The 10,082-nt window shown below is 34.9% G+C and overlaps 2 protein-coding genes and 1 long non-coding RNA gene across 5 annotated transcripts; 1 reads left to right on the forward strand and 2 right to left on the reverse strand.

The window, feature by feature from the left end:
• The first annotated feature begins 167 nt into the window (after nt 1-167).
• LOC122598689 (RPM1-interacting protein 4-like) lies at nt 168-2,899 on the forward strand. Its single transcript, XM_043771268.1, has 4 exons — nt 168-241; nt 724-1,122; nt 1,741-1,932; nt 2,745-2,899. Exons 1-4 carry the CDS (start codon nt 236-238, stop codon nt 2,763-2,765), a joined length of 618 nt encoding a protein of 205 aa, XP_043627203.1. The 5' UTR covers nt 168-235; the 3' UTR covers nt 2,766-2,899.
• A 2,222-nt stretch (nt 2,900-5,121) lies between these two features.
• Nucleotides 5,122-6,843, reverse strand: LOC122598471. 3 transcript variants are annotated; one of them, XR_006323631.1, is made up of 7 exons: nt 6,691-6,843; nt 6,470-6,563; nt 6,227-6,386; nt 5,877-5,969; nt 5,693-5,785; nt 5,496-5,600; nt 5,122-5,403 (listed from the first exon to the last, which is right to left on the reverse strand). It is a non-coding gene; the product is annotated as an uncharacterized LOC122598471 (long non-coding RNA). The 3 variants fall into 3 exon arrangements; XR_006323630.1 differs by having other exon boundaries at nt 5,877-6,136; XR_006323629.1 differs by having other exon boundaries at nt 5,877-6,386.
• Nucleotides 6,844-8,656: 1,813 nt separating this feature from the next.
• On the reverse strand, nt 8,657-9,352 carry LOC122596971 (secreted RxLR effector protein 161-like). Its single transcript, XM_043769613.1, has one exon. The coding sequence runs from the start codon at nt 9,350-9,352 to the stop codon at nt 8,657-8,659; it is 696 nt and encodes a 231-aa protein (XP_043625548.1).
• Nucleotides 9,353-10,082: the final 730 nt, after the last annotated feature.

The raw sequence follows: 10,082 nt of genomic DNA on the forward strand, positions 1-10,082 counted from the left end.
TTGTCTGGAAGTATCAATTTAACTATACTCATTGGACTCTTTTCCTGCAGGCCAGATTTTAAAATAACATTTTTTTTTATAAGTATGGTCCCACGCGCCAAAACAAAAACAAAATTTCTTCACTTTCCATTACAATTCTCTTTCTCGTTTTTTTTTTCACATTCAAAGAAAGCCTGTAATTTGAATTCAATCACAAATAGAATTTCTTCACTCTTCCATTACATTCTCCATATATATGTCTGTAAGTTACTAAGTTATTACTTGTGTTTCGGATTTTATTCGAATCATTTTATTATCCATGGGGCGATGTAGGTTGAAAGTACTAGGGGACCATTGCCCCCAACCGCCCAAAAACTTTTAGATTAAAAAGATCGTATCTATGTATGTTTTCATGCTTTAGCTTATATATGACTTCAAATATTTTTTTGTCTAGCTAAGTCTTAAATTTCTGAATTCGCCTCATTGTCGAAATGTTATGAAATTTTTCACATCCATGGTGTCTGATGTATTAGAATGACATGGGTATAAAAATGAAAAGTTAATATGTATTAGGAGATAATAACAAATGATGTAAATGACTCGTCTAAGTTACTAATAGATAGGTATTCACTTTTCATGTGATAATCCAATTATGTGCTTCATAACTATTGAATTTCACATGATCATAGAGGTTTCCGCTTATTGAGACGCATTAGTCTTTGATTATTTGCTTATTTGATGCAGCAACAACAACGATCGCATATCCCAAAATTCGGTAGTTGGGATGCTGACAATGTTCCTTACACGGCATACTTTGAAAATGCACGAAAAGATAAAGGTACGGGTGTAATGATAAATCCAAATGACCCAGAGCAGAATCCAGAAGCTTTTATGACTTATGCAAGCGGAAATGAAGATGAAAGCAATGATAATATTGCTTATGCCGAGAAAAATATGAAATCTGGAACTAGAAATAGTGTAGATTTAAGGAGCAAGGACTTCTCAAACAAGCAACAAAATTACAAAGCTGGTCCGGATAAAACTTCCAACTCAAGAGAAAGAATAAGCAATTTTTCTCCGCCTTCACCTGCGCCCGTACCTAATAGACCAAAATATGGATACAATGCAGCCGATGATATCACTGTAAGCTTATAAATTACTCTTTGAAGTTACTTTTATCTTTTTATCCAAGTTGTCAACTAAATTGACCAGCTAGCTATAAGTAGTTCACTTTGTGTTACCTTTCCTCTAGCCGCTGAACAGGAAAAATTCAGAAGTTTAGCTATAAAGGGGAACCTATGAAACCTATTAAAACCGACTCAAATTGTGTTTAGATACGATTTTCTAGAATCTAGATCATTTTACTATGAATGACAGATTACTATCAACTCATTGTAAAATAGAGTTTCATAATTGTAGGTAGCAGTGGCCAAGTTTGAGAATGTTAGTGGCAGGGAGCAGTCTTTTAGAAAATACTACAGGGCCGCTTTAATACATAAAAATAAAGAAAAAGCGTAATTTACTTGTGCGGCCTGATACCCAACCTTTACGCCACAGATTTTGCCACCATTAGTATTTATAGAATGTATATCAGCAATGAATAGTGAACAATTTACTGAAAACTGGATACAAAATCCAGGCTTGCATTTTTCATAGTACATAACAAGTATGGGATAGTCTATTTCCTATATTACTTGTTTTTTGTGTATTATAATTATAATATATTGGCATTAAACTTGTTACATATATATATATTGGTAGGCACATAGATCAGCATCAGTGCCGATGTTTGGGGCATGGGATGAAAAGGATCCCAAATCTGCAGATGGTTTTACAGTCATTTTTCAGAAAGTCAAAGAGGAGAAACACATAGCAGCCACCAAATTTCCACCAATTCCTAAACAAGCAACGTATAATCCCAACATTCCCAAAAGTGATAACAAAAGAGTCAAGGTAATTTATCTTCCTTTTTTACACTCTTTATAAAGTAAAAAAAAAAAAAGAAAAGAAAATTAATCGAAAATTGAATTGTAAAGTCAAGCCAGTGAAATATAGTAAATGACTTCTGTTAACTGTTAAAAAAAATGGACCGAAAAAATAAAGGAGTTAACTGACCAACCAAAATGAATCATACTAAAATATGACAATTCCCGACAATTTTTTCCAAAATTGTTGATGATATTTACCCTCTCTAGTTATCACGAGTTCACAACTAGAGGGGGCATAAGTTGGTTAGACCGGATAGATAACGAGTTTGTGTGAAACTTGTTGACCTTATAGTTTCTGATTTTAAGGAATTCTTGAAAATTTTAACCTCATGGTTTGTGATTTAGGGAATGCTTGATTTCAGATGATAATACTACCATTCTTAAAGAGTTAAAGTACATACTATTGATTGCCCGACCAGGGTTCGAATTTGACTTCTTATATTCGTAGGAGTAGATTATTAGGGGGTTTTCTAGAGTCTTGGGTTTCATCCCAGACATGCGTGGTTCGAGCGCCGCATACTACCCAATTGGATGTCACTTGTAGTGTTTCGAATGCTCACTACTAACTATTAACTAGTTGTTTAAAAAAAATTAATAATAAAATTGCTTGCCTGACCCAAGGCCGCGTCTCATGGTTTTCCCCACACATGCCACGTACCGGGTTTGGCTCACCGAGAGAGCCTCGTTTTGTAATAAACTTGTATTGCATAAATTAGTATAATTTGTTGAATGTGCAAAAATTATCTGAGACTTCATATTGAACATGTACTTTGGCAGAAATGGTGTTGCTTGTTCTAAGAAGAAACTACATGGAAGTATGCGGAAACTAAATGGTGTAGCTGTTTCTAGAAATTATAATTGCAATGTTTCTAGAAAATGTATGCGGAAACTTTATACATGTTAATTTATTCATATTGCTACACTCCCATTGTTCACTTCTTTCTATTACACTATTGTAATATGTAATATCAAAATATGTTCATCTTGCTTTCCTAGAGTTATCACTATAACTGGCATTTGCATCTCTCTTTTATAATTATAATAAATACATAATTATTTCAATACAACAACTTATGACCTCCGCAATGCATTTTCACTACTTCTTTCATCACGCCCGCTGATCCTATAGAGAAATCCCAACCGCACAGGGTCCATTTGTGTTACAGGGCACCAAATTTAGGCACATGTATATATGTATATATGAGTTTAACTAGTATGTTTCTTGCATTATGGTTCCATCATGATTTTCAGGTAAAGAAATTTTATATTCAAACATGTTATTTTCATTAGAGAGTTTGTAAAAAGAAAGTATGTTTTTCCATGCTTCTAGCACATGTATATATATGTATATACTTCGATTAGTTTATAAGTCCACAACCTATAAGGAAACGAAATTACATACCGGAAATACTTTGACTCTTTGACTAGTTTAGAAGCCAAAAATCAATAAACAATACTTAAATATAATGGAAGCAATTTGACTAGTTATATTATATATATATATATATATGGTAGAGATCGAGATAGAAAGGAGAGAAGTTCGTTTTTTATTTTTTTTTAACTTTTTTTTATACTATTACTTTTTTTTTTAACTTTTCTTATTCTTTTTTTAATTAATTCAATCCATAAAAAAAAATTTTAAAAAATAAATAAATATAAAAAATTTATAATCCGAGTTAGAGTTATACATGTAACTACGATCAAAAGAAAAACATTATGTCAAAACTCGATACTTTCAAAGTTGGTCACACATGATGAACAATTGTATAATTAATGACAACTAAAAATAACAATTAAAATAAAAAGACTAAAAAATAACTAAATTAATGGGTTGCCTCCCATTCAGCGCTTAGTTTAACGTCATCAGCATAACTCACGCCCAAGAGTTTTATCATGAAAAGGTTTTGAACAAACCTACACCTAAAGGATCAAGCGGTCTACACCAATAAGGTGAATAATAGATGAAATTATATTTTATCATTACCAGTCAGTCAATTTTACCTTTTCAGAATTTTCTTTCAACAACCAAAAATCATTTATCTTTACTTTAAAATCCATCTTTCATCCGAACATACAAAGCTTTAAAAATTCCGTTGTGACGTGGAACATTCAAATGATTAATTTTAAAGCTTATGTTTGTAAGTTTGAAAGAATCATAAGCTAAGGGATCCGGGGCTAGTTTTAGAAATAAGAAATATGCCATGACGATACTACTAGCCCTTGGATTGACTAATTCATCACATTGAAAATTAATTAAAGTATAAAGAATTAGAGAACTCCCTTGATAACACGGCTCGGGTTGAAAATGTCCTTGCCATGTATCCACATATTCAGCCTTTGTAAAAGCTACAATCTCCTTGTCTGACTCTTTCTTCTTTTCCATCAACACCAAGTTCTTGAAAGATTTTTCAAGTTTTGGCATACCTGAAAACAATATAAACAAAGGCACATTAATTTTTATTAAATTGATTATGTTCGGGTACTTACCAAGCTTTTCTTGAATATTTTCTTCCTTCGTTTGTTGTGAGAAAGTAATTTGAACTTGATAGTCCTTCAATTCAGAAGCTTTAACTGACTCTAATGGAGAAATCTCCCCGGCAGCGGCGCCAAATTTTGATCAACGTTGAAGTATCAATCAAAAATAAATCTAAATACCTTATATTAGATAGGGTAAGTGGATATCGTTCCCATGAGGTGTGTCTGTGGTTATAATCAAGTTTTATAATTTTCGTTTGGTTTATAAAATAAAGAGAAAAACTAATTATAATTAACTAATAACTACACTTAAAGATAATAAAACAAGACAAAATTACACTACTAGAAAAAATGCCTTTAATGACACCGTTTGCCTGTCATAAAGGGGGTCAGATGACACGCTTTTTGGTGTCATAAATCGACCCGTCATAAATTTTTATGACACGCTTTTCGCGAGTCATGAATTAATGACACGCTTTTATGACACCTTTTTACGACACACTTTTATGACACTTTTTTTGCGTGTCATGGTTCAAATTTTTTTTAAAAAAATATTTTTTTATAAAATTATTAATATCCACACATTAAATAACAGTTAATCTCATAATACAAATAAATACACTAATAACAAAAGAGCGAATTTCATATATATCAAAATAATGTGTTTCATACAGCCACAAGTTATTTTAAAATTCTAAAATTAACCATAAAAATTTACAACCGCTAACTTATATAGAATTCAAGACCGGTAAATGAAGTTTGCCACATAATTTGCCCATTCTTCACGAATTTCATCCAAATCATCATCCGTGCATTCTTTCAGTGTATTCTTTCAGGGGTAATAACTAAACGCGTAATCAACCTGTGCAGGGTCACCAACAAAGATTCTTGAAAGGAGATGGCGACATTCAGGCGATATCACAATATTTTCTTGAATCGAATACTGAACTTCAAGAATTCTCTGTAGAGCACAAAAGGTTTTGTAACAGTTGCCATGAAACAAACCTTTTGATTGATATAATAACAAAGTTATAGCTAATTATTTTAACATACATGGATTGTCTTTCTGAAGTCTCTTGGTTCATTTGGGTCCTCGAATGGATAGCCACCAAAGAGCATGACGTATAATGTCACCCCACAGGACCAAACATCCGCGATCTGAAATATGCACTCTGCTAAGATTCATGCTTTATGAACTGATAATGACATCAAAATGTTTCTAAATGAATTTTTTCCGTATTAACTGTTACCTTCCCGTCATATTCTTGCCTGGCTAATACTTCTGGAGCACTGTAAGCCGGAGTTCCAACAGTTGACTTTGGCTGTGAATGCGAAACGAAGGACTGTAGTACAACAAGGAAACCAAATCGGATTATTATGCCATACCTATGATACAAAGCTATATAGACATGAGATAATACGACCCAATACAACCTTTGAGTACCCAAAATCGCATATTTTTAATCATAGAGCAGGGCTTCCATCTATCAATGTGTTTTCTAGTTTTAAGTCGCAATGGAAAACTTGCTGCAACAACACATACCAAACAGAAAATTCAAACAGTTAGCTTATTTTTATGTTTTAAGATCAAGAATTGACATACACACAAAATACAGGGTCCTATGCTGGTCCCGCCAGTTGTTCAACAACTTATTACAATCCTGGTGATTATCAGACATCTGGTGGCTACCCAACTGCGAATTACAATACCAATCAGACAAACACGTGGAATCAAGGAAGCTATATGGGTTATAGTCATCAATATGCAAATTATAATGCAGAACCTAATGGTGTTTATGCTGCCCCCTGGACAGAAAATGTATCTTCCTTGGTTTGAAATAGCGTGTGCCGACCCATTGTTGCCAATGGTTCCTCTGCTCCAAGCAGCCACCAACCGGCGGCATCTTTGTAAACATGGCAACCCTGTCACCAAAGTTAAATGACCTAGCAGAGGATATCGCAATATGCACAGTGTAAGTTTCGGTCATCAGAGCCAACTTCTTATCAAGATATGGGGATCAACAAACCTTCAATGCAGGTTCTACTGCAACAAATAAAAGATCAACCTCCTCGGGACCTAGGCCTGGTAGAAGTGAGACTGCCAAGTCATATAGCAGCGCCCTGTAAATCAAAATTAAAAATGTAAATAACAGAGGTAAATTTATAAGTTAACTAAACTGGTAAGGAGAAATGAACTGAAAAATCAAACAATACGCTGTTACATGCTCAAAAAATAGGTTGGGTATACCTTGTGCTTTTTGGCTCACAAGTAAAATCCAGTGGCAGTAAAAACAGGCCTTGTCAGTCAGCACTAGCATAGAAAACCAGGTTCTTACAAAAAGCCAACAATCGAAGAAATCTCTTAAGAACTTCACTACTAACATTGGACAACTTCAGTAAAAACAGGCCTGTGGCAGTTATCGATTACTGTTTTCAATAAGCATATATTGAAAGATTTCGGTTCTATCTAACGCAACGGAAGCATGCCATCAATAAACAATAGTATAATAAATTTTTCTAGCAACCAAAATCAATCCCATGGATTATCTCGTCAAACAAAGGCACAAGAGAATGAATACAAGAAAACATACCCTTGAAGATTTCCTTAAGATGAAGATGAAAGATTCAAACTAGAATCTCTCTATTCGGGGAGACACCCAAAGTTCAGATCTCGTGTTATACTTTCTTTTCGTGAGGCAGATTTCCAGCACCATTCACAAACCCAATAACACCCAAGCATACCCTTCTATTCGCGAAACCACAACACCACAAATCTTGTGTGTTTGTTGTTCCAAGCCTCTTTGATTATGGAGGTTAAGAACCAGAAAGTAGTGAAAAAGAGAGGCTAAAAAATGGAGTTTTGTTTGTTGTTGTTGCTGGTCACCTTTCAGAGAGAGCAAGACGAGAGAGTAAGAAAAACAAAAGGTCAAGATCCTTTTTTGTCTTGAGTAACTTTCTTTTCTAGCATGTGAGATGTATTGGGAATTGATTGAAACAACCAATAGACATCAAGACTCTTTGATATTTTTGCCTAGTGTACCGTAAAATACATCTACGTTATTCTTTTATTTATGTCATATTTTTCCATGTTATAATAAGATGTATATAAATCTTAACATGAAAAATGATAGACATAATATTTAATTAATTACTAGTTAAACATTTAACTAATTAATTAAACAAACACAAACCAATAATTCTTTAAACCATTAACAAATGCCTAATTAATTAAATCCTCTCAAGAAAGTATATTTAACGATTAATGACCGGCCTGTGCGTGTGACCGAATAGGATAATGGACTTTATATATTATTCATGTCATGGGTATATCTTTGAAACATAGTGCACCACGGTCAAACTTTTAGCCAACCCGTGTGCATATATCCAATAGACTCCCACTTGCACAGACATGATAATATCGGTGTGTCTTGAAGACATACCTAGTATAACCAATGCACCACCATTGTTATACTCCTATTAGTTTTCTTTCAACATTTATCCTTTGTTCTAGATATCCAATTGAACGTGTGTCATGGTTAATGTCAATCACAACCGTTCAAGATTATGTTTCTCGATATAGATTTGTAGTGATCAAAATATACTGCAACCATCGCGATTCAGTATTAGCACGGCCATGCATTTAATATCAGCACAAATCAACGAGGGGCCCAGAGATATCACTTCAACCTGCTTAAGGAAGAAGGAACAAATTGCTTCGACTATGTAGACATCTACCACGCTTCATGTCATACCCAATCCACGCCCTTATGACTAGCATTTACGCACAGCGTTAGATGTAGGTCAAAGCATGACACCAGATGTGTCAAGATTCTCACATATCTCCACTCTAGAATAAAAGTGTTGCCATCTTAGAATTACTTTGTGACATAAACCATGAAGTAATTCCTAAGTGTGGTCACTCCAGAAACTTGAATCCATTATCAAGTTCCCCATGAATGTAGTGTTATATAAATCTATATACTACACTTCATAGCAGCCTTAATTCATATCTCTCTCCATTAGAGAATGACCGGCTGTGGAAATTTTATGAATTAATATTCAATGGAGTTTAAAACATGCAAAATAGAACATAGTAATATGCAATGAAATGATCACATCATGCGTATTTTCTAATCTCCATTAAAAATCATCAATTCAAGTGCAATAAACTATTACATAATGTTCTAAGCGTCAAATTAACATAGTTAATACAATCAAACCAAATCATCAACAATACGAATTCCAATAGATCTACTATGAGCCTCATGTTTGGCTTGAGGTAGCGCTTTGGTAAATGGATCGGCCAAGTTTTCACTTGTGTCGACCCTACTAATGACAATGTCTTTATTGGCAACAACTTGACGAATATAGTGATACTTTCGGAGTATGTGCCTTGTGCGCTTTTGAGATCTCGGTTCTTGAGCCAAGACAACCGCACTCATATTATCACAGAAAATCTCAACGGGATCAAGGATGGTAGGAACCACGCCTAGATCCCCGATGAATTTCTTAATCCACATGGCTTCTTTAGCTGCCTCGCAGACCGCTATATACTCCGACTCTGTCGTCGAATCCGTAATGGTGCTTTGCTTGGAGCTTCTCCAAGTAACTGCGCCCCCATTTAGAGTGAACACAAACCCAGATTGTGAAGAGCAGTCATCTCTATCCGATTGGAAGCTAGCGTCTGAGTATCCTTTGACACTCAACACGTCTTCCCCTCCATAGACCAAGAACATCTTTTTAGTCCTCCTGAGATACTTTAGAATGTTCTTAACTGCTATCCAATGTGCCTCGCCAGGATTAGCCTGATAACGACTAGTCATGCTTAAAGCATACGACACGTCAGGCCTAGTACATATCATGGCATACATGATCGATCCTATAGCCGAAGCATATGGGATATGACTCATCTTGGTCACTTCCCCATCAGAGGTAGGACATTGAGACTTGCTCAATGGTATGCCAGGGTTCATAGGAACACACCCCTTCTTAGAGTCTTGCATACTAAATTTCTTTAGTATCTTATCTATGTATGTACTTTGGCTTAGTCCGATTAGTCTCCTAGATCTATCACGGTAGATCTTTATACCCAAAATATACGCTGCATCTCCTAAGTCTTTCATGGAGAAACATTTCCCTAGCCAAGCATTGACATCTTTCAATGTCGGGATATCATTTCCCATGAGTAATATGTCATCGACATACAAGACTAGGAAGACTACAATGCTCCCACTCGACCTGACATAGACACAAGGTTCATCTTCGATTCTGATAAAACCAAATTCTTTGATTTTCTCATCAAAGCAAAGATTCCAACTACGAGAAGCTTGCTTAAGCCCATAAATGGACCTTTGAAGCTTGCACACACTATTAGGATACTTAGGATGTATAAAACCCTCAGGTTGTGTCATAAACACATCCTTAGTTAGCTTACCATTTAGGAAAGCAGTTTTAACATCCATTTGCCATATCTTATAGTCATAAAACGCAGCTATGGCAATCAGTATTCTAATGGATTTCAACATGGCCACTGGTGAAAAAGTTTCATCATAGTCTACACCATATCGTTGCGTGTAACCCTTAGCCACCAGTCTGGCTTTAAATGTGTGTACATTCCCATCCATGTCAGGCTTCTTCTTG

Source organism: Erigeron canadensis, chromosome 4, assembly GCF_010389155.1.
Source record: "Erigeron canadensis isolate Cc75 chromosome 4, C_canadensis_v1, whole genome shotgun sequence".
In the NCBI taxonomy this organism is placed as follows: Eukaryota; Viridiplantae; Streptophyta; class Magnoliopsida; order Asterales; family Asteraceae; genus Erigeron; species Erigeron canadensis.